At 50.7% G+C, this 24502-nt stretch overlaps 1 protein-coding gene across 4 annotated transcripts in view; it reads left to right on the forward strand.

Annotated features, from left to right (window-relative positions):
* The window catches only part of LOC138794573 (uncharacterized), a 117427-nt gene extending 102150 nt beyond the window's left edge, over nt 1-15277 (forward strand). For all 4 annotated transcript variants that reach the window (XM_069973331.1, XM_069973332.1, XM_069973333.1 and 1 more), the window contains one exon: nt 13651-15277. In XM_069973331.1, the coding sequence (XP_069829432.1) occupies nt 13651-15149 (1499 nt within the window). In that variant the 3' untranslated portion in view covers nt 15150-15277. The remainder of the gene's footprint in view (nt 1-13650) is intronic.
* The last annotated feature ends 9225 nt before the right edge of the window (nt 15278-24502 follow it).

Below are 24502 nucleotides of genomic sequence, written 5' to 3' on the forward strand. Positions count from 1 at the left end.
TTACAGGGTCTATGCGGGAAACTCCCCATTACAGGGTCTATGCGGGAAACTCCCCATTACAGGGTCTATGCGGGAAATTCACCATTACAGGGTCTATGCAGGAAACTCACCATTACAGGGTCTATGCGGGAAACTCACCATTACAGGGTCTATGCGGGAAATTCACCATTACAGGGTCTATGCGGGAAACTCACCATTACAGGGTCTATGCAGGAAAAAGGTCACAAATGCAGTGAAGGAGCAGCAGTAGTCATTGGAGGCCAGTGGAGGTCCAGCAATAGTCATTTGAGGCCAGTGAAGGAGCAGCAGTAGTCAACATGGAGGCCAGGCAGGATCAGCAATAGCCAACATGGAGGCCAGGCAGGATCAGCAATAGCCAACATGGAGGCCAGGCAGGAGCAACAGTAGCCAACATGGAGGGCAGGCAGGATCAGCAGTAGCCAACATGGAGGCCAGGCAGGAGCAGCAGTAGCCAACATGAAGGCCAGGCAGGAACAGCAGTAGCCATCATGGAGGACAGGCAGGAGCAACAGTAGCCAACATGGAGGGCAGGCAGGATCAGCAATAGCCAACATGGAGGCCAGGCAGGAGCAACAGTAGCCAACATGGAGGGCAGGCAGGATCAGCAGTAGCCAACATGGAGGCCAGGCAGGAGCAGCAGTAGCCAACATGAAGGCCAGGCAGGAACAGCAGTAGCCATCATGGAGGACAGGCAGGAGCAACAGTAGCCAACATGGAGGGCAGGCAGGATCAGCAGTAGCCAACATGGAGGGTAGGCAGGAGCAGCAGTAGCCAACATGGAGGACAGGCAGGAGCAACAGTAGCCAACATGGAGGCCAGGCAGGAGCCGCAGTAGCCAACATGGAGGCCAGGCAGGAGCAGCAGTAGCCAACATGGAGGCCAGGCAGGAGCAGCAGTAGTCAACATGTAGGCCAATTAAGGCCCAGCAGTAGTCAACATGTATGCCAGTTAAGGCCCAGCAGTAGTCAACATGGATGCCAGTTAAGGCCCAGCAGTAGCCAGCATGGAGGCAAGGGCAGGCCCAGCAGTAGTCAACATGGATGCCAGTTAAGGCCCAGCAGTAGTCAACATAGAGGCAAGGGCAGGCCCAGCAGTAGCCAGCATGGAGGCAAGGGCAGGCCCAGCAGTAGTCAACATGGATGCCAGTTAAGGCCCAGCAGTAGTCAACATGGATGCCAGTTAAGGCCCAGCAGTAGCCAACATGGATGCCAGTTAAGACCCAGCAGTAGCCAACATGGAGGCAAGGACAGGCACAGCAGTAGTCAACATGGATGCCAGTTAAGGCCCAGCAGTAGCCAATTATTAGGCCAGTGAAGGCACAGCAGTAGTCAACATGGATGCCAGTTAAGGCACAGCAGTAGCCAACATAGAGGCCAGTACAGGAGCAGCAGTAGTCAACATGGAGGCAAGGGCAGGCACAGCAGTAGTCAACATGGATGCCAGTTAAGGCCCAGCAGTAGCTAATATGGAGGCCAGTGAAGGCACAGCAGTAGTCAACATGGATGGCAGTTAAGGCCCAGCAGTAGCCAATATGGAGGCCAGTGAAGGCACAGCAGTAGTCAACATGGATGGCAGTTAAGGCCCAGCAGTAGCCAATATGGAGGCCAGTGAAGGCCCAGCAGTAGAAACATAGAAACATAGAAGATTGTCGGCAGAAAAAGACCACTGGGTCCATCTAGTCCGCCCTTTTAGTATTTTCTTCCTTATTATCTTAGGATAGATATATGTCTATCCCAGGCGTGTTTAAATTCTGTTATTGTAGATTTACCAACCACCTCTGCTGGAAGTTTGTTCCAGGTATCTACTACTCTTTCAGTAAAATAATATTTTCTTACATTGCTTCTGATCTTTCCCCCAACTAACCTCTCACTGTGTCCTCTTGTTCTTGAGCTCAGTTTTTTACTAAAAACACTCCCCTCTTGAACCTTATTTAGTCCCTTAACATACTTAAAGGTTTCAATCATGTCCCCCCTTTCCCGTCTTTCCTCCAGACTATACAGATTCAAATCCTTAAGTCTTTCCTGATATGGTTTATGCCTCACACCCTCCACCATTTTTGTAGCTCGTCTTTGGACCCGTTCTATTTTATCAATGTCCTTTTTTAGGTGAGGTCTCCAGAACTGGACACAGTATTCCAGATGTGGCCTCACCAGAGCTCTATACAGCGGGATCACAATCTCCCTCTTCCTACTGGTTATACCTCTAGCTATGCACCCCAGCATACGATTTGCTTTCCCCACCGCCTGGTTGCACTGGTGACTCATTTTAAGGCTTTCAGAAATCATTACCCCTAAATCCTTCTCTTCTGAAGTCTTTTCCAACACAGTACTGCCGATCTGATACTCGGATAGAGGATTCCTCCTCCCCAAGTGCATTATTTTACATTTGGAAACGTTGAACTTCAATTTCCACTGTTTGGACCACGTATCTAGCAAAGCTAAATCATTTTCCATATTACTGACACCTCCAGGAATATCCACCCTATTGCACACTTTTGTGTCGTCAGCAAACAGACAAACTTTACCTATCAACCCTTCTCCTATGTCACTTACAAACATATTAAAAAGAATAGGACCCAGAACAGACCCTTGAGGCACACCACTTGTAACCAGTCTCTGCTCAGAATATACACCATTAACAACAACCCTCTGATATCTCTCCTTCAGCCAACCACAAATCCACTGAACTATCCAGGGATTTAGTCCAATTTTCTCCAACTTCTCTATCAGCTCTTTATGGGGAACTGTATCTGCGGCTTTGCTGAAGTCCAGATAGGCGATATCCACAGCACCACCTTCATCCAGCACTTTTGTGGCATAATCAAAGAAATCAATGAGATTAGTCTGACATGATCGGCCCTCAGTAAAGCCATGCTGGTTTGGATCCATCAAATTGTTGATTCTTAGGTGATCCATTATCTTCTTTTTTAGAAGAGTTTCCATCATTTTCACTACTACAGATGTCAGGCTCACTGGCCTGTAGTTACTGGGCTCTTCTCTACTCCCCTTCTTGTGGATTGGTATAACATTGGCCGTTCTCCAATCATCGGGGACATCTCCTGTTAGCAGGGATTGGTTATACAGATCTGTCAGGGGGGCAGCAATCACAGATCTGAGTTCTTTAAGAACCCTGGGATGGATCCCATCTGGACCCATCGCCTTATTCAGCTTTAAACGGGCAAGTTCCTCTGCAACTTCAGCCTCTGAAAATACTGGAGCCGAACCCATATAGCTGGAGGCAATGCTGTGTCCAACCATCCTGTGATTGTGAAGGCCGCCTTCTGAAAACACTGAGCAGAAGTAACTATTCAAATAGTCAGCGACCGCCTTATCTCCATCAATAAACGTATTCTCCCCATTACTTATTTTAGTAATGCTGCAGCTATTCTTCTTCTTCTTCCTGTCACTTATATATCTGAAGAAGGTTTTATTCCCCGCAGTAACAGATTTTGCCATTTCCTCTTCTTTTGAGGCTTTAGCAGCATTTATAATCTGCTTTGCCTCCTTCTGTATACTTTTATACGTCTCTCTGTCAGCTACCCCCCCAAGGCTCTGTATACCTCCTATAGGATGATATGCCTCCTTCTGTATACTTTTATACGTCTCTCTGTCAGCTTCGTTCCCAGTCTCTCTATACTTCCTATACGCTGCCTTTTTTCCTTTTACAATGGCCTTAACCTCTCTAGTAACCATAATGGATTCTTCTTCCTTTTACTTTTGCTAACTTCTCGTACATATAGTCTAGTTGCCTTTAATATGACATTTTTTAATTCTGCCCACTGAGTGCTCGCCCCCAATGTTTTATCCCACCCTCTTAATTCTTTATCTAAATACTCCCCCATTTTATTACAGTCTGTCTTCCTAAAATCCAATACTCTTGTTGTAGTATGGGATTGGACGTAGTCAGATTGTACGTCAAACCATAGACACTGGTGGTCACTGGAACCTAGATTTTCTTCCACTCTAACTTCAGACACCCGATCCACATTAGTAAATACTAAATCTAGAATGTTCTCTCCTCTGGTAGGTGACTTCACAAGCTGTTTCAGAGATGCCCCTGTAAGGGCCTCCAGTACATTCTTGCTTTTACATGTAAGTGCAGAAGGGATATTCCAATCCACATCCGGCATGTTAAAGTCGCCCATAACTACAATGTCCCCCTTTAATGACATTTTAGTAATTTCATCCATCAGCATATTATCATAGTCCTCGCTTTGCCCCGGAGGCCTATAGATAACACCTATCCTCATAACAGATCCCTCTTTGGACTGCATACAAACCCAGAGAGTCTCCAGCTCTTTATATGTATTTTGGATGAGTGTGGATATAAGACTATCCCTGACATAAATGGCTCCCCCCCTCCCCTTCTCTCTGCTCTGTCTTTCCTGTACAGAATATATCCCGGTATAGCTATTTCCCAATCATTAGACTCTTTGAACCAGGTCTCTGTTACAGCAACAAGGTCCAAATCATCTCTAGACATAATGGCCGTCAGCTCACAGATCTTGTTTCCTAAGCTGCGAGCATTCGTACACATTGCCCGAAGATTACTAAACTTCATAATACCTTTATTCCCAAATTCATCTACCGCACCAACAGCACCTTCCTTACCACCAATAACCGCACCAACCATTGCATCTACAGCACCAATAACCGCACCAACAACTGCGTCAACAGCACCAACAACTACATCAACAGCACCAACCACTGTGTCTACAGCACCAACCACTGCACTTTCACCAATCCGGATACACTTATTTGTCTTTACTGGTCAGGGACAGAAATCCTCCTCTATTATACTTCTGTCCCCTTCATCTAGTTTAAATGTCTGTCCAAAAACAATCTGAATTCCTCACTAAGTACCTGTGTACCTATGTGTGATGGGTGCAAACCATCCCTCTTGAACATGTCCTTTTTGCACCACTTGCAAAAGCTATGACTAACAAACCCAAAACCTTCTGCCTTACACCACTGCCGTAACCATGCATTATACTCTGAGATACGACATGCCTTGTTGTTCTGATTACAGACCGGCAAAACCTCTGAAAATGTCACAGAATCCGTTATCTTGCCCAGCTCCAGACTAAAAGTTTGAAATTCCTTTTTAACCAAATCCACATCTCCTTGGGACAAGTCATTGGTTCCAAGATGAACCACCAGATCAACCTTGCTATCTATACTAGCAGCCTTCACAATGTTCACAATCCGTCTCCTATCCCTCCTGACAGTAGCACCTGGGAGACATCTCACCTCTCTAAACACATCCTCCTCCTGTCCTACCACAACACCTCTAACAATCGAGTCACCAACTAGAAGATGCCTTCTCTTCTTACTAACCTTTACTTCTGCCCTCAGTGGCCCATCCAAAACAACATCCCCATTGGGAATCACCTGAGCAGCCATGTCTCCAACAGCAACAGCATCTCTATCAATATCAGCAAGAACACTAAAACTATTCTGCACAGAGAGGCCAAACGTGCTCTGCTTCTGCTCTACAGCTCGCAATCTACCTGAACCAACTGTTTTCCAAACCGCCCGTCTCCTCTGAGGTCTTTGAGGAAGAGGTGGCTGATAACCAGGCTGCACAGCAACTCCTGGCTGGGATAGTCTCCTCACATCAGATTGAAGTGTACAGACTAAGGACTGCAGCCTAGAAATTTCACAACGTAAACCAGAAATCTGCATGCAAACTGGACAGCACCCCAAGTCCCAAAGGGTTCTACGGAAAACTACAGCCAAACAAGAATTACACTGCACCAAACCAGACATCATTTAAGAACAAGTGAAAGCAAGTACTGAAAAAAAAAAAAAAAAAAAAAAAAAAATCTCCTGCAGTCACCAAACTCCTGCTGTTTTCAAAACTACTGCAGTTTTTTAACTACTCACTTCTGCCACGCTGCTTCTACCAGTAGTCAACTCTCCAGAGTAAACTCCACAGAGTTTGTAGCCTCCTTATATACAGGTAAATCTTAATTAGGTTAATTTAGGAGGCTGGCTCTTTTCTTATGCTAATCTAATTAAATCAACACCTGGTCTGGAATGTCTAGCCACACCCTGCCAGATTAACACCTATTCACAAAATGCAGCAACAAAACCAAAAAAAACAAACAAAAACCTAGTAGTAATGACCAAATTAACCTCAGTCAAAACACAAATCCAAATACCTAGAAATAAACAGTGATTAATTCAAATTTAAACAGTAATAAATTCAATAAAAACAGTAATATATTCAGTTAAGTATTAAAATAATAAACAGTATTTTTTTTCTCTTTTTAGTAGTCTATATCACAAGATAAAATTCAATTCACAAGATAAAAAAAAAATCACAGTTCCTATACAGCTTACCTTAACTACTGCAGTTTTTTAACTACTCACTTTTTTAACTACTCACTTTTGCAGTAGCCAAGTTGGAGACCAGGGCAGGAGTAGCAGTTGTAATGGGGTGACATGAGCAGCAGAAGCAGAATAATGAGGTCCATGGACAGGCGAGAGGTAGCAGGGCAGAAGCAGCAGCAGCAGTAATGGTGGAATGACCAGTACGGTCTAGTTCACATATAGGCCATAATAGATGCAGAAAAGGTCCTACATCTTGGTGACAACAGGACCAAATCCTTCTCTGTGGTATCAGGAGCAGGTGTCACAAAGTCCTTATCTATCCATGTGGCGTTCATTTTGATGAAAGTCAGACGCTCCACACTATCACAGGACAATCTGGTTCTCCTGGGACTGACAATATGACCTGCTGCGCTGAAAACTCGAGGAGGCAGCGCTGCTGGTGTGGCCTTGGTGGGAATGGCGTAAATGAGAGCGTCGTGTTCCAAAGGCTGACACTAACTGGGCACCCAGCTCCTCTCTATAATAATTCCTTTTTTCCTCCCGTTGGGAAGGGTGAATGAATTCACATAGCTTGTTGCGATACCGTGGGTCCAGTAGTGTGGCCAGCCAGAACTCGTCCCGTTGACGAATCCTTTGCAAGCGTGGCTCGGCCCGAAAGCATATCAACATGCGCTTAGCCATTTCCACCAGGGAGTGGGAAGGAGTCCCCGACTCTGTCTCCACAGCATACTGCCAATGGCTACTTCCTCCATCCTCCTCATCCTCATAAGCCTGCATATCCTCCTCTGGCCCCCCTCTGGTCTGGCAGGAAGGCTCATCTCCTTCTCCTCCACCCACCTCCCCTAAGATTTCCTGTGCGTTCAGGTCCTCCTCCTCAACCCTCCTCTTCCACCAAGCCTTCCTCCAGCAACCCAGGCTGCAACAATGGCAAGACCTCTTCCCCCTCGCCACTGAGTCGCATCAGCATCAGCTCCAGTACATGAAGCATGGGTATGATGGCGCTCAGTCCTGTGTCTTGCCCACTGACCAGAAAGGTGGCCTCCTCAAAGGGTCGTAGCAAGCAGCAGGTGTCACACATGAGCTGCCACGGGCCGAGCTCCAGGTTACACAGGGGAGTTGCATGTCCGTCTGCATCAAGAGGAAATCAGTCAAGGTCTTCCTCTGCTCATAGAGCCGGTCCAGCATGTGGAGGGTGGAGTTCCACCACGTGGCTACATCGCAAATGAGACGATGGTTGGGAAGACCATTCCTCCGCTGCAGGCTGAAATGGTTACACAGCTTTCGAGCCATTGACAGCACAGTCTGTAAATGGGATGAAGACCTTAAAAAGTGTGTAACTATTAGGTGTAATACATGTGCCATACTTGGGGCGTGCCTCATACCTCCTCGACGCAGAGCGGAGAGAATGTTGCTCCCATTGTCACTCACCACCATCCCAACTTTAAGATGGCGTGGAGTCAGCCACGAGAGGATTTCTGTCTCGAGCAGGCGGTGCAGCTCTTCCCCTGTGTGTCTCCTTTCACCCAGGCAGGCTAGATGCAGCACAGCGTGACACCTCCGTGCTACACCCAAGTGGTACAAGGGAGGAACACTGGTGGTTGAGGAGGTTATGGACCTACTGGAGGAGGTGGAGGAGGACCGCGACACAGGAACCCTGCTGTGACAACGGGGTGGTGTCATCGCCCTTCCCTGGCCAAGTTGCTGGGGGTTCGCCAGCCATATTACATTTACCCACTGAGTAGTAATGGACATATACTGCCCTTGCCCGTAATTACAGCTCCAGATGTCTGTGGTTAAATATACATGTCTGCTCACTGAATGGCTCAGTGAGTCAGCAACCTTTCCGCGAACATAGCTATACATGGCCGGTATAGCCGTGTTGGAAAAGTAGTGTCGACTCGGCACCTTCCACCGTGGCTCCGCACACGACATCAGTTCACGGAAAGGTGCCAAGTCGACAACTTTAAACGGCAGAGCCTGGAGCACCAGCAACTTGGCCAGGTGGGCGTTCAGCTTGACTGCTGCAGGATTGCTGGGTGCATATGTCTGCCTCCGGTATAGGGACTCCATGATGCCAGGCTGCCTACTGCTAGCAACACAGGGGCCACCAGCCGAAGAAGGGAGTGAAGCCACACTCCCTTCCACAGAGGAGGTCTGACTGTGTGAAAGGCCCCCCTGACTTCTGCTGCTGTTGACCACGGGTCTGCCTGGGCCTGCTATGACCCACTATTACCCCGTTTCTCCCAGGTGGAAAGGTGGTGGCGCTTCATATGGGCAGCCATGGCGCTGGTGCCAGGATGGCAACTCTTGCCTCTTTTAATGCGCCTGTCGCACAGGCGACAGATGACCACATAGGTATCCTCCGGGCACTTTTTAAAAAACTGCCACACAGGCGAGGTGTAGAGTCTAGTACCGACAGGCTGCAAGGATGGGCGGGCGCTGCCGATACTAAGACCTGCAGTGGAGGAGGTTTCCCCAGTGGTCATCTGCTTGTCCCGGCTACGCTTCCGACTTGTAAGTTGACTACTGCTGCCTGTCTGCTTCTTAGTTGTGGCGGGCCTGCTGGTGATCGGATACCCGGTTGACGAATCCGTTGAATAAGCCAAATCCTGCCGTGGATCCCATGTAACATCCGATGTAGCATCATCCTGTTCCAGAATGATACTGTCATCCTCATCAGGCTCCTGCCCAGCCCTCTCTCGTCTACTGCCGACTGCTCTCCTGCCAGGCCTATCATGGGCCTGCTCTGATATCGCCCCCCACACAGCTATGCCCTGCACTTGATTGTCCCCTGTCTCTTCCTCCAGGTGCTCATCGTCATCAAAGAGCAGTTCGCTGCTCATAGACGCCAAGAGTTCCCTTGCAGGCGGCGGGTCAAAAGTTAGCGGGATGTTGCTGAGGATGTCAGATGGAGGACGTGGGGGAATTGCTGCGTGCCTGTGCCAAGTCAGGGTCGTGTCCGAGGTACCCACAGATACCTGGCTGTCTCACTACTCATCCTTGTGGAGCCACTCCAGGACTGTGAAATTAGACGTGTGGACACGTGTGACAAAGGAAGCTCAGGCCTGCCTATGGACCCTCTTCCTGCGCTACTTTCTCTTCTGCCCCTTGAGCCAGACTCTCTGCCCTGCCCTCTGCCTGAAACGCTTTGTGAGGTTTCCTGCTGCCGCTGTGCCATGACTTTATATTCAAATTATGATTGCTACACTTGGTAGATGAGAACAGTATTTTCTGTAATATATAGGACAAGTATAGAAATTGTCTATAAATATATCACTTTTTTTAAGACTTTTATGCTATACACCTGCACCAGGTATTTTTGTCTCTTAGGATAAGACGGATGTGATATACACACTATCAGAAGTATAGGACTTGTATATCTGTACAGCACGTTCTTCCGTGCACCCTTTGCTGTCCTATGCCTAATCTATCTATCTTTCGCCCTCTATATTTCTATCTCAATCACTAGATGTTTCTCCTCTCCGCTTTCCTAATCTTTCCTTTCCTTCCCCACAATATCTTCTCAGTAGTCTGTAGTACACCACAACAACAGCAGCTTGCTTCCTCTCTCTCTCTCTCTCTCTACACACTGCGTGGTGCGGTCATGTGACCGCTCCTCTTAAAGCAATACCGACGTCACACAGGGGGTGGGCTAGTGCAAGATCACTGCTGATTGTATGTGTTACGGGCATTATGGGAAAGCGCTTTTCCCGCCTGGAACACTTCCTGTTTTCTAAAATGGCGGCTGCCATTTTAGAAAGCAAGAAAAAAAAAATCTGAGCGGGTTTCAAAAAATCCGAATCCAATCGGACTCGGATTTTTGGAAAAATCCGAACCGGATCCCATACCGGCCGAACCGGTTCGCTCATCTCTAATTGTAATATATATCACCATCAACTTGAAAACCAAGTAAATCATAGCATTCCGGGTGGACGGGCAGGAGGTGAAAAGCCGACTTAAAGGGGAACTCCGGATAAGGAAAACTTGTTTTCTATTAAAAGTACATTAAAAGTTATATAGATTTGGTGCTCTGCATGTAGAACATCTGATGTGCAGAGTAAAGAACCAAAGCAGGAAGCAGCAACTCACCAACCAGTGCGACTACCTTTGTTATACGAGGGCAGTTGAAGCGCGGAAAGCGTGAAACGGCCATAGCCTCAAAGGGACACACCCGTGATGTTATTGCCTTGCCTGTGAGCTGATGGACAGCATTTGCTTTGAATAAATCGCACTGGTTAATGAGTTGTCGCTTCCTGCTTTGGTTCTTTACTCTGCACATCAGATGTTCTACATGCAGAGCACCACCTGTTAAGTGCTAAGACACCGTACATGCCAAGACTGCACGCCAGCAGCCCGCCCCCTATTGAAGAATGTTAAAGGGACAGTGCCAAGCGCTCCAAAGTTTCTATTTTCCGCTGTTATATAGATGTGTCTATACAATGTATTACCATATCTGTGCGGTTCTGCCACACTGGTAGCTGATAGAAATCCAGGAAGTGAAGAAATATGGCCTCTGTGCCAATTCACATTGTCTCCTGCTCCTTCTGCTCTTCCACCTTAGGAGACAAATATCCCATGTCTCTGTCTCACATTGTGTGTGTTTGCTGAGATCAGGCTGATGATGCAGACAGGGGGCAGGGAGTGATGTCACAGGAGGCGGGGCTGGTTCCCCCAATCCCCTGAGTGATTCACCATCTCTGACCGGCCCCTCAATACAACTGAGCAGGCAAGGAGAGACAGAAGCAGGTGTTGCACTGATTTCTCTGATTTTTATATGTGTTTACCCGGAAGCTCCTTTTCCCCGGTCGCGGTGTGATGAGCTATATATGATGTTGTATTATATGGTCTGGTGTTAACTTGAGAAAGGCCTCCTTTTACCCTGTGGCCGAAACGCGTCGTTTTATAAATAAATCTACACTTTTATGGAGTGACCACGTATACGGTGTGGTTTACTTTATAAGAGAACACCTGCGCCCACTACCAAGCCGGGACTTATGGTCCAGTGGTTATTGGAAGACCACAAAAGCATTTGTATTCCGGACGTCCTCGGACGGTGTACCCCGGCAGGAGCTGCGGTGATTCTCCCTCTTCTTCCTATAAGTGCTGTATAGAGTTGTGCCTATATCTCGCACAACTCTACTAGGTGAGTGCAATTCATTCTACATATTGTCTGTAGGAACTGATCCCTACATACTACACCAGGAGGCGCCCCCTCTTCTCTTTTTCCCTTTTTCTATTCCCCTGAGGGAAGACATTATCTCTTCCTCTGCCATACTCACAAGTAAGGTAAGGAACAACAGCTGAATCTGACACAGCAATCTGGCTCAGGTCAAACAGGGAAGAGGAAGTACGGGGGCCATAACTGACTATATATACACCTCTTGAGCCTGCAGCAAATAGGCTGCTTAAGGTCACATGCTACCCCACATGGTTCCTGATACCAATGTTTCATAAGGGGAGGTGCAAGAGCTATGTTGGCCAGATAACCCTTTGTGTGCCAATAACCTGCCCCTGCAGTCCCGTATGCCTGCCTTATATTTCTGGCACATTCAAGACTTCAAGAGTTTGAGATCCGAGGTACCACTGTAGTTGGTTTTTGCTTCCTCTCACACTGAATTAGACACATTAGAACTGAACACTTCCTCCCACCAAGAACTAACTCCTCCTACAGGGGCTGTGTTAACACTCCTGTGAGTGGTGGGGCTGAGTGTTTGTGTGTGTGTGTGAGAGAGAGAGAGAGAGAGAGAGAGAGAGAGAGAGAAAGAGAGAAAGAGAGAGAAGACAGGCTAGGACAGAGGAGAATTCATACCTGTGACTGGTCAACACTTAACATGTCACACAAAATAAGTTAACTCTTCTGCTCCTTCAGCTGTGCAATAAGTTAGATAGAGACTGTAGTTACACCTAGTGGGGAAAAAAACAACAGCACACCTTATCCCACTTGTGTGAACCTGAGGGAGTGACGGGGGACTGTAACCGCAACTCCCTCCAAGATCCAGAACAGAGACTGCAACCCCAACTCCATCCATGACCCAGAACAGAGACTGTAACAGCAACTCCATCCATGACCCAGAACAGAGACTGTAACCCCAACTCCATCCATGACCCAGAACAGAGACTGTAACCCCAACTCCATCCATGACCAAGAACAGAGACTGTGACCCCCGACTCCATCCAAGACCCAGAACAGAGACTGTAATCCCAACTCCATCCATGACCCGGAGAAGAGACTGTAACCCCCAACTCCATGCATGACCCAGAACAGAGACTGTAATCCCAGCTCCATCCATGACCCAGAACAGAGACTGTAACCCCAACTCCATCCAAGACCCAGACGTGGACTGTGACCCCAACTCCATCCATGACCGGGAACAGAGACTAACCAGAACTCCATCCAAGATCCAGAACAGAGACTGTAACCCCAACTCCATCCATGACCCAGAATAGAGACTGTAACCCCAACTCCATCCATGACCAAGAACAGAGACTGCAACCCCAACTCCATCCAAGACCCAGAACAGAGACTGTAACTCCAACTCCATCCAAGACCCAGAACGTGGACTGTGACCCCCAACCCCATCCATGACCCAGAACAGAGACTGTAACCCCAACTCCATCCAAGACCCAGAACGTGGACTGTGACCCCAACCCCATCCATGACCCAGAACAGAGATTGTAACCCCAACTCCATCCAAGACCCAGAACGTGGACTGTGACCCCAACTCCATCCATGACCCAGAACAGAGACTGTAACCCCAACTCCATCAAAGACCCAGAACGTGGACTGTGACCCCAACCCCATCCATGACCCAGAACAGAGATTGTAACCCCAACTCCATCCAAGACCAGAACGTGGACTGTGACCCCAACTCCATCAAAGACCCAGAACGTGGACTGTGACCCCAACCCCATCCATGACCAAGAACAGAGACTGTGACCCCAACTCCATCCATGACCCAGAGCAGAGACTATGACCCCCAACTCCATCCAAGACTCAGAACAGAGACTGTATTCCCAACTCCATCCATGACCCAGAAAAGAGACTGTAACCCCAGTATCGATTTCACCCATTTTAATTCAAAAAAGGAAAATCTGCAGCAATTTTTTCTCCTGTTCGGCAGCAGGTACCGCGCTCCCATTCAGCGTCCTTTATTATGTGCATTGTATATTATGTGTCATCATGTTGGAGATTGTTGTCTATATGTTTTTGTGTGTGCAGCACATATAGTCAGGATCGGCCATTACTGGTGGGGACAGACAGAGCTTAATCTTCTTACATGTTGTCTCTTCTCAGTGTCAGCGGACATTCATGCACAGAACCCGGGGAGCGTTACTTCTATCCAGACTCCAAAACGACGGAATCGCAGAACAATCTGTGAACCTGTAAAGATGCCGAGATCTCTTTCCATTGAGATTCCCTACCCTTTATCACCCAGCCAGCGGAGAAGCTTCCTTCATGGAGGCTTAGGATGTGCGTCCAGCCCAGAGTCCAGCCCAGCAGTCAGCTCCTATATCTGTATTGAGTGTGGACAAAGCTTCTCTCATGAGGTGACCCATGCAGAGCATCAGAAGCTGCACAGCCCTACAGTCCTGGAACCAAACCCCATCCTGGCGGCGGGCAGCACTGTCCTTGATCTGAGCCCCACCCTGACTGCGGGCAGCACTGTCCTTGATCTGAGCCCCACCCTGACTGCGGGCAGCACTGTCCTTGATCTGAGCCCCACCCTGACTGCGGGCAGCACTGTCCTTGATCTGAGCCCCACCCTGACTGCGGGCAGCACTGTCCTTGATCTGAGCCCCACCCTGACTGCGGGCAGCACTGTCCTTGATCTGAGCCCCACTCTGACTGCGGGCAGCACTGTCCTTGATCTGAGCCCCACCCTGACTGCGGGCAGCACTGTCCTTGATCTGAGCCCCACCCTGACTGCGGGCAGCACTGTCCTTGATCTGAGCCCCACCCTAACTGCGGGCAGCACTGTCCTTGATCTGAGCCCCACCCTGACTGCGGGCAGCACTGTCCTTGATCTGAGCCCCACCCTAACTGCGGGCAGCACTGTCTGTGAGCTCAGTGGATCCATAATACAAACACAGGAGCAAAAGAGAAGCGGCAGAGAGTTTATATGTACAGACTGCGGGAAAACCTTCATCGGGAAATCCAATCTGATCGTTCATCAGCGAACGCACACAGGAGAGAAGCCGTATGGATGCATCTTCTGTGGGAAGCATTTTGGCAGAAGTTCTGTGCTTAGAAAACATGAGCGGATCCACACGGGAGAGAAGCCGTACACGTGTGTCTACTGCGGGAAGCAGTTCAGTCAGAATTCAGGGCTGAAGAACCATGAGAGAATCCACACGGGGGAGAAGCCTTACGCCTGCATGGAGTGTGGCCGGAGGTTCAGTCAGAGCGCTGATCTCATGGTTCACTATAGGACCCACACAGGGGAGAAACCATTTATATGTATTGAGTGTGGAAACAGCTTTATTCGTAGCTCCGACCTCATCATACACCAAAGAACCCACTCTGGGATCAAACCATTTACATGCACCGAATGTGGGAAGAGCTTTAGCCAGAGGTCGCAGATCATCCGCCACAGACGGACACACACCGGAGAGCGGCCATTTACCTGTGACGTCTGTAGGAAAAGCTTTATCCTGAGCTCAGAGCTGAAGAAACATCAACGGGTCCATACGGGAGAGAAGCCTTACAAGTGTAAAGAGTGTGGGAAGTTCTTCCGGCACTGCTCCAACATGAGCCGCCACCAGAAGATGCATGCCGAGATGGACATCCTCTAGATGTGACCACTGCCCTCCTCTCCATACCTTCACTATTCCCTACAGTCTCATTGTTTTATCAACCGAAAAGAGTGAGCTTTGACGGCCAGAAGGTCCTCGTGCTTCTTACTCCATAGAACCCTTACATTGTGTGCATTTTATATGGCATATCTGTATTTCTTACAATAAAAATCTGATACCTGAAACGTATAGAACCCTGGAGTGTTAACATGCGCAGGGGCTGCATTCATCCCGACTATTGTCCACCAGCACTACAACTCCCAGCAGTCATAGATATCAGGTCCTAAATCCACATATAATCAGTTCAGTGGTGCTCAGCCTGGTTATAGGACAGTCCATGTGTGAAAGATAATGTCCAGTGGCACTCACCATAAGGTTATGTTCACACACTGTGGCAAATAACGGCTGTTAGTTCAAAACAACAGCAATTATTTGCCGTTAAATGATGGAAATCCACTCAACTTCAACAGTATGTGAACATAGCATGTCTGTGTTTTCAGTCCTCTCCTAATTTTTGTTGCAAAATACTGAGCAAATATTGTATGTGAACATAGCCTAAAACTTGATCTTTCCCTCCCGTCCTAAGCACCAGCAGGAATTGGGGGGATTCTCTCTTCCTGCAGTGATAAGACAGATGGGAACAACAATTAAAGACTTAATTGACAACGCCTATAAATCCTGGCCTACCCTGAGGCCTATGTGTGTGTTCTCTCCTCCTGTAGGATGGGCTCAGGCTCAGGCCTATGTGTGTGTGTTCTCTCCTCCTGTAGGATGGGAGCAGGCTCAGGCTCAGGCCTATGTGTGTTCTCTCCTCCTGTAGGATGGGAGCAGGCTCAGGCTCAGGCCAATGTGTGTTCTCTCCTCCTGTAGGATGGGAGCAGGCTCAGGCCTATGTGTGTGTTCTCTCCTCCTGTAGGATGGGCTCAGGCTCAGGCCTATGTGTGTGTTCTCTCCTGCTGTAGGATGGGAGCAGGCTCAGGCTCAGGCCAATGTGTGTTCTCTCCTCCTGTAGGATAGGAGCAGGCTGAGGCCTATGTGTGTGTTCTCTCCTCCTGTAGGATAGGCTCAGGCTCAGGCCTATGTGTGTGTTCTCTCCTCCTGTAGGATGGGAGCAGGCTCAGGCCTATGTGTGTGTTCTCTCCTCCTGTAGGATGGGAGCAGGCTCAGGCCTATGTGTGTGTTCTCTCCTCCTGTAGGATAGGAGCAGGCTGAGGCCTATGTGTGTGTTCTCTCCTCCTGTAGGATAGGAGCAGGCTCAGGCCTATGTGTGTGTTCTCTCCTCCTGTAGGATGGGAGCAGGCTCAGGCTCAGGCCAATGTGTGTGTTCTCTCCTCCTGTAGGATGGGAGCAGGCTCAGGCCTATGTGTGTGTTCTCTCCTCCTGTAGGATAGGAGCAGGCTCAGGCCTATGTGTGTGTTCTCTCCTCCTGTAGGATGGGAGCAGGCTCAGGCCTATGTGTGTGTTCTCTCCTCCTGTAGGATGGGCTCAGGCTCAGGCCTATGTGTGTGTGTTCTCTCCTCCTGTAGGATGGGAGCAGGCTCAGGCTCAGGCCTATGTGTGTGTTCTCTCCTCCTGTAGGATGGGAGCAGGCTCAGGCCTATGTGTGTGTTCTCTCCTCCTGTAGGATGGGAGCAGGCTCAGGCCAATGTGTGTTCTCTCCTCCTGTAGGATAGGAGCAGGCTCAGGCTCAGGCCTATGTGTGTGTTCTCTCCTCCTGTAGGATGGGAGCAGGCTCAGGCCTATGTGTGTGTTCTCTCCTGTAGGATGGGAGCAGGCTCAGGCCTATGTGTGTGTTCTCTCCTCCTGTAGGATGGGAGCAGGCTCAGGCCTATGTGTGTGTTCTCTCCTGCTGTAGGATGGGAGCAGGCTCAGGCCTATGTGTGTGTTCTCTCCTGTAGGATAGGAGCAGGCTCAGGCCTATGTGTGTGTTCTCTCCTCCTGTAGGATGGGAGCAGGCTCAGGCCTATGTGTGTGTTCTCTCCTCCTGTAGGATAGGAGCAGGCTCAGGCCTATGTGTGTGTTCTCTCCTCCTGTAGGATGGGAGCAGGCTCGGGCCTATGTGTGTGTTCTCTCCTCCTGTAGGATGGGAGCAGGCTGAGGCCTATGTGTGTGTTGTCTCCTCCTGTAGGATGGGCTCAGGCTCAGGCCTATGTGTGTGTTCTCTCCTCCTGTAGGATGAGAGCAGGCTCAGGCCTATGTGTGTGTGTTCTCTCCTCCTGTAGGATGGGCTCAGGCTCAGGCCTATGTGTGTGTTCTCTCCTCCTGTAGGATGAGAGCAGGCTCAGGCCTATGTGTGTGTGTTCTCTCCTCCTGTAGGATGGGAGCAGGCTCAGGCCTATGTGTGTGTTCTCTCCTCCTGTAGGATGAGAGCAGGCTCAGGCCTATGTGTGTGTGTTCTCTCCTCCTGTAGGATGGGAGCAGGCTCAGGCTCAGGCCTATGTGTGTGTTCTCTCCTCCTGTTGGATGGGAGCAGGCTCAGGCCTATGTGTGTGTTCTCTCCTGCTGTAGGATGGGAGCAGGCTCAGGCCTATGTGTGTGTTCTCTCCTGTAGGATAGGAGCAGGCTCAGGCCTATGTGTGTGTTCTCTCCTCCTGTAGGATGGGAGCAGGCTCAGGCCTATGTGTGTGTTCTCTCCTCCTGTAGGATAGGAGCAGGCTCAGGCCTATGTGTGTGTTCTCTCCTGCTGTAGGATGGAAGCAGGCTCAGGCCTATGTGTGTGTTCTCTCCTCCTGTAGGATGGGAGCAGGCTCAGGCTCAGGCCAATGTGTGTTCTCTCCTCCTGTAGGATGGGAGCAGGCTCAGGCCTATGTGTGTGTTCTCTCCTCCTGTAGGATGGGCTCAGGCTCAGGCCTATGTGTGTGTTCTCTCCTCCTGTAGGATGGGAGCAGGCTCAGGCTCAGGCCTATGTGTGTGTTCTCTCCTGCTGTAGGATGGAAGCAGGCTCAGGCCTATGTGTGTGTTCTCTCCTCCTGTAGGATGGGAGCAGGCTCAGGCTCAGGCCTATGTGTGTGTTCTCTCCTCCTGTAGGATGGGAGCAGGCTCAGGCCTATGTGTGTGTTCTCTCCTGTAGGATGGGAGCAGGCTCAGGCCTATGTGTGTGTTCTCTCCTCCTGTAGGATGGGAGCAGGCTCAGGCCTATGTGTGTGTTCTCTCCTGCTGTAGGATGGGAGCAGGCTCAGGCCTATGTGTGTGTTCTCTCCTGTAGGATAGGAGCAGGCTCAGGCCTATGTGTGTGTTCTCTCCTCCTGTAGGATGGGAGCAGGCTCAGGCCTATGTGTGTGTTCTCTCCTCCTGTAGGATAGGAGCAGGCTCAGGCCTATGTGTGTGTTCTCTCCTCCTGTAGGATGGGAGCAGGCTCAGGCCTATGTGTGTGTTCTCTCCTCCTGTAGGATGGGAGCAGGCTCGGGCCTATGTGTGTGTTCTCTCCTCCTGTAGGATGGGAGCAGGCTGAGGCCTATGTGTGTGTTGTCTCCTCCTGTAGGATGGGCTCAGGCTCAGGCCTATGTGTGTGTTCTCTCCTCCTGTAGGATGAGAGCAGGCTCAGGCCTATGTGTGTGTTCTCTCCTCCTGTAGGATGGGAGCAGGCTCAGGCTCAGACCTATGTGTGTGTTCTCTCCTCCTGTAGGATGAGAGCAGGCTCAGGCCTATGTGTGTGTGTTCTCTCCTCCTGTAGGATGGGAGCAGGCTCAGGCCTATGTGTGTGTTCTCTCCTCCTGTAGGATGAGAGCAGGCTCAGGCCTATGTGTGTGTGTTCTCTCCTCCTGTAGGATGGGAGCAGGCTCAGGCTCAGGCCTATGTGTGTGTTCTCTCCTCCTGTTGGATGGGAGCAGGCTCAGGCCTATGTGTGTGTTCTCTCCTCCTGTAGGATGGGAGCAGGCTCAGGCCTATGTGTGTGTTCTCTCCTCCTGTAGGATGGGAGCAGGCTCAGGCCTATGTGTGTGTTCTCTCCTCCTGTAGGATAGGAGCAGGCTCAGGCCTATGTGTGTGTTCTCTCCTGCTGTAGGATGGAAGCAGGCTCAGGCCTATGTGTGTGTTCTCTCCTCCTGTAGGATGGGAGCAGGCTCAGGCTCAGGCCAATGTGTGTTCTCTCCTCCTGTAGGATGGGAGCAGGCTCAGGCCTATGTGTGTGTTCTCTCCTCCTGTAGGATGGGCTCAGGCTCAGGCCTATGTGTGTGTTCTCTCCTCCTGTAGGATGGGAGCAGGCTCAGGCTCAGGCCTATGTGTGTGTTCTCTCCTGCTGTAGGATGGAAGCAGGCTCAGGCCTATGTGTGTGTTCTCTCCTCCTGTAGGATGGGAGCAGGCTCAGGCTCAGGCCTATGTGTGTGTTCTCTCCTCCTGTAGGATGGGAGCAGGCTCAGGCCTATGTGTGTGTTCTCTCCTGTAGGATGGGAGCAGGCTCAGGCCTATGTGTGTGTTCTCTCCTCCTGTAGGATGGGAGCAGGCTCAGGCCTATGTGTGTGTTCTCTCCTCCTGTAGGATGGGAGCAGGCTCGGGCCTATGTGTGTGTTCTCTCCTCCTATAGGATGGGAGCAGGCTCAGGCCTATGTGTGTGTTGTCTCCTCCTGTAGGATGGGCTCAGGCTCAGGCCTATGTGTGTGTTCTCTCCTCCTGTAGGATGGGAGCAGGCTCAGGCCTATGTGTGTGTTCTCTCCTCCTGTAGGATGGGAGCAGGCTCAGGCTCAGGCCTATGTGTGTGTTCTCTCCTCCTGTAGGATGAGAGCAGGCTCAGGCCTATGTGTGTGTTCTCTCCTCCTGTAGGATGAGAGCAGGCTCAGGCCTATGTGTGTGTGTTCTCTCCTCCTGTAGGATGGGAGCAGGCTCAGGCTCAGGCCTATGTGTGTGTTCTCTCCTCCTGTAGGATGGGAGCAGGCTCAGGCCTATGTGTGTGTTCTCTCCTGCTGTAGGATGGGAGCAGGCTCAGGCCTATGTGTGTGTTCTCTCCTGTAGGATAGGAGCAGGCTCAGGCCTATGTGTGTGTTCTCTCCTCCTGTAGGATGGGAGCAGGCTCAGGCCTATGTGTGTGTTCTCTCCTCCTGTAGGATAGGAGCAGGCTCAGGCCTATGTGTGTGTTCTCTCCTGCTGTAGGATGGAAGCAGGCTCAGGCCTATGTGTGTGTTCTCTCCTCCTGTAGGATGGGAGCAGGCTCAGGCTCAGGCCAATGTGTGTTCTCTCCTCCTGTAGGATGGGAGCAGGCTCAGGCCTATGTGTGTGTTCTCTCCTCCTGTAGGATGGGAGCAGGCTCAGGCTCAGGCCAATGTGTGTTCTCTCCTGTAGGATAGGAGCAGGCTGAGGCCTATGTGTGTGTTCTCTCCTCCTGTAGGATAGGCTCAGGCTCAGGCCTATGTGTGTGTTCTCTCCTCCTGTAGGATGGGAGCAGGCTCAGGCCTATGTGTGTGTTCTCTCCTCCTGTAGGATGGGAGCAGGCTCAGGCCTATGTGTGTGTTCTCTCCTCCTGTAGGATAGGAGCAGGCTGAGGCCTATGTGTGTGTTCTCTCCTCCTGTAGGATGGGAGCAGGCTCAGGCCTATGTGTGTGTTCTCTCCTCCTGTAGGATGGGAGCAGGCTCAGCCTCAGCCCAATGTGTGTGTTCTCTCCTCCTGTAGGATGGGAGCAGGCTCAGGCCTATGTGTGTGTTCTCTCCTCCTGTAGGATAGGAGCAGGCTCAGGCCTATGTGTGTGTTCTCTCCTCCTGTAGGATGGGAGCAGGCTCAGGCTCAGGCCTATGTGTGTGTTCTCTCCTCCTGTAGGATGGGAGCAGGCTCAGGCTCAGGCCTATGTGTGTGTTCTCTCCTCCTGTAGGATGGGCCAGGCTCAGGCCTATGTGTGTGTTCTCTCCTCCTGTAGGATGGGAGCAGGCTCAGGCTCAGGCCTATGTGTGTGTTCTCTCCTCCTGTAGGATGGGAGCAGGCTCAGGCTCAGGCCTATGTGTGTGTTCTCTCCTCCTGTAGGATGGGAGCAGGCTCAGGCCTATGTGTGTGTTCTCTCCTCCTGTAGGATAGGAGCAGGCTCAGGCCTATGTGTGTGTTCTCTCCTCCTGTAGGATGGGAGCAGGCTCAGGCCTATGTGTGTGTTCTCTCCTCCTGTAGGATGGGCTCAGGCTCAGGCCTATGTGTGTGTGTTCTCTCCTCCTGTAGGATGGGAGCAGGCTCAGGCTCAGGCCTATGTGTGTGTTCTCTCCTCCTGTAGGATGGGAGCAGGCTCAGGCCTATGTGTGTGTTCTCTCCTCCTGTAGGATGGGAGCAGGCTCAGGCTCAGGCCAATGTGTGTTCTCTCCTCCTGTAGGATAGGAGCAGGCTCAGGCTCAGGCCTATGTGTGTGTTCTCTCCTCCTGTAGGATGGGAGCAGGCTCAAGCCTATGTGTGTGTTCTCTCCTGTAGGATGGGAGCAGGCTCAGGCCTATGTGTGTGTTCTCTCCTCCTGTAGGATGGGAGCAGGCTCAGGCCTATGTGTGTGTTCTCTCCTCCTGTAGGATGGGAGCAGGCTCGGGCCTATGTGTGTGTTCTCTCCTCCTGTAGGATGGGAGCAGGCTCAGGCTCAGGCTCAGGCCTATGTGTGTGTGTTCTCTCCTCCTGTAGGATGGGAGCAGGCTCAGGCTCGGGCCTATGTGTGTGTTCTCTCCTCCTGTAGGATGGGAGCAGGCTCAGGCCTATGTGTGTGTTCTCTCCTCCTGTAGGATGGGCTCAGGCTCAGGCCTATGTGTGTGTTCTCTCCTCCTGTAGGATGGGAGCAGGCTCAGGCCTATGTGTGTGTTCTCTCCTCCTGTAGGATGGGAGCAGGCTCAGGCTCAGGCCTATGTGTGTGTTCTCTCCTCCTGTAGGATGGGAGCAGGCTCAGGCCTATGTGTGTGTTCTCTGCCCCTGTAGGATGGGAGCAGGCTCAGGCCTATGTGTGTGTTCTCTCCTCCTGTAGGATAGGAGCAGGCTCAGGCCTATGTGTGTGTTCTCTCCTCCTGTAGGATGGGAGCAGGCTCAGGCCTATGTGTGTGTTCTCTCCTCCTGTAGGATGGGAGCAGGCTCAGGCTCAGGCCTATGTGTGTGTTCTCTCCTCCTGTAGGATGAGAGCAGGCTCAGGCCTATGTGTGTGTTCTCTCCTCCTGTAGGATGGGAGCAGGCTCAGGCCTATGTGTGTGTTCTCTCCTCCTGTAGGATGAGAGCAGGCTCAGGCCTATGTGTGTGTTCTCTCCTCCTGTAGGATGAGAGCAGGCTCAGGCCTATGTGTGTGTTCTCTCCTCCTGTAGGATGGGAGCAGGCTCAGGCCTATGTGTGTGTTCTCTCCTCCTGTAGGATAGGAGCAGGCTCAGGCCTATGTGTGTGTTCTCTCCTCCTGTAGGATAGGAGCAGGCTCAGGCCTATGTGTGTGTTCTCTCCTGTAGGATAGGAGCAGGCTCAGGCCTATGTGTGTGTTCTCTCCTCCTGTAGGATGGGAGCAGGCTCAGGCCTATGTGTGTGTTCTCTCTTCCTGTAGGATGGGAGCAGGCTCAGGCCTATGTGTGTGTTCTCTCCTCCTGTAGGATAAGGAAGGGGGGGATAGGAGGGCATCTATAAGGAAGGGGGGATAGGAGGGCATCTATAAGGAAGGGGGGAGAGGGGGACATCTATAAGGAAGGGGGGAGAGGGGGACATCTATAAGGAAGGTGGGGAGAGGGAGACATCTATAAGGAAGGGGGGAGAGGGGGACCATCTATAAGGAAGGGGGGGGAGAGGGGGACATCTATAAGGGAGGGGGGAGAGGGGGACCATCTATAAGGAAGGGGGGAGAGGGGGACATCTATAAGGAAGGGGGGAGAGGGGGACATCTATAAGGAAGGGGGGAGAGGGGGACATCTATAAGGAAGGGGGGAGAGGGGGACATCTATAAGGGAGGGGGAGAGGGGGACATCTATAAGGAAGGGGGGAGAGGGGGACATCTATAAGGAAGGGGGGAGAGGGGGACATCTATAAGGAAGGGGGGAGAGGGGGACATCTATAAGGAAGGGGGGGAGAGGGGGACATCTATAAGGGAGGGGGGAGAGAGGGCCATCTATAAGGAAGGGGGGGGAGAGGGGGACATCTATAAGGGGGGGGGGAGGGACATCTATAAGGGAGGGAGAAGGGGGCATCTATAAGGAAGGGGGGAGAGGAGGACATCTATAAGGAAGGGGGGGGAGAGGGGGACAGCTATAAGGAAGGGGGAGAGGGGGACATCTATAAGGAAGGGGGGGGGAGAGGGGGACATCTATAAGGGAGGGAGAAGGGGGCATCTATAAGGAAGGGGGGGGAGGGACATCTATAAGGGGGGGCAACATAGGGGGAGAGGGAGACATCTATAAGGGGACAACATAGGGGAGAGGAGCACAACATAGGGGAGAGGGATATTATAAAGGGACAACATTGGGGGAGAGGGGGCCATCTATAAGAGGACAACATAGGAGGGGCCATCTATAGGGGGGCAACATAGGGGACCATCTATTAGGGGACAACATGGGGGGCTTCTATAAGGGGGGCAACATAAGGGGCTATTTATAAGGAGGGGCGACAGAGAGGAGGGCCATATAATAAAATGGGATCACATAGAGTCAGCCTACCCACTAAATGAGGGTGTAAAGGGGCCAATGCAGATGTGCAGTATAGAGAGATGAGGATGGGGCCAGTGTGAGGAGACTAATATGTTTTTCTGGCAGATTCTGTGGATTTGTGGCTCAGAGAAGGAGATGGAGAAAAAAATGAAAAGGGAAGAACTCCGATCAGAGAAGACGTCCCCTGTAAGTCACCTGATATAACTGGACTGTAATTTATATGGTGTACAGGACCTGTGTAGAGCTGAGTGTGTTGATGGCGTAGTGGTCGATCGAGAGGGGGCGGGCAAAAGTTTGCTATGGGGCTCAGCCATTTCTAGTTACGCCCCTGTGCCCTAACATAACCAAATTTTGGCAAGAGGTGATACAGACCATAAACAGAGTATGTACATCCAATTTAAGTCCTGACCCAGAAGTAATCCTCTTAGGACTACCGACTAAAGACATTCCACTGAACAAACATACTCTGTGGCCTCACCTATTCGCAGCGGCTAAACTCCTTATACCACTATATTGGCTGAGTCAGGCAACCCCAACAATAAAACAATGGGAAGCCAAAGTACAACAGTTATGCAGACTAGAAGAATTAACAAGCATGGTGAATCACACACACGAACAATTCACTAAAACATGGAACCTCTGGCTGACATATAGAAGTAAAAGAAGTCCGTAAATACCTAGGCGATAAGCACCAAAAAAAAGGGACCCCCCATCTTCCTCCATCCCCATCTCCCTCCTTTCCCCCTCTTCTCACCTACCCACAATCCCAGTCTGTCTTGTAAGTCATGTCTGTAGCCTCC

Source organism: Dendropsophus ebraccatus, chromosome 6, assembly GCF_027789765.1.
Source record: "Dendropsophus ebraccatus isolate aDenEbr1 chromosome 6, aDenEbr1.pat, whole genome shotgun sequence".
NCBI lineage: Eukaryota > Metazoa > Chordata > Amphibia > Anura > Hylidae > Dendropsophus > Dendropsophus ebraccatus.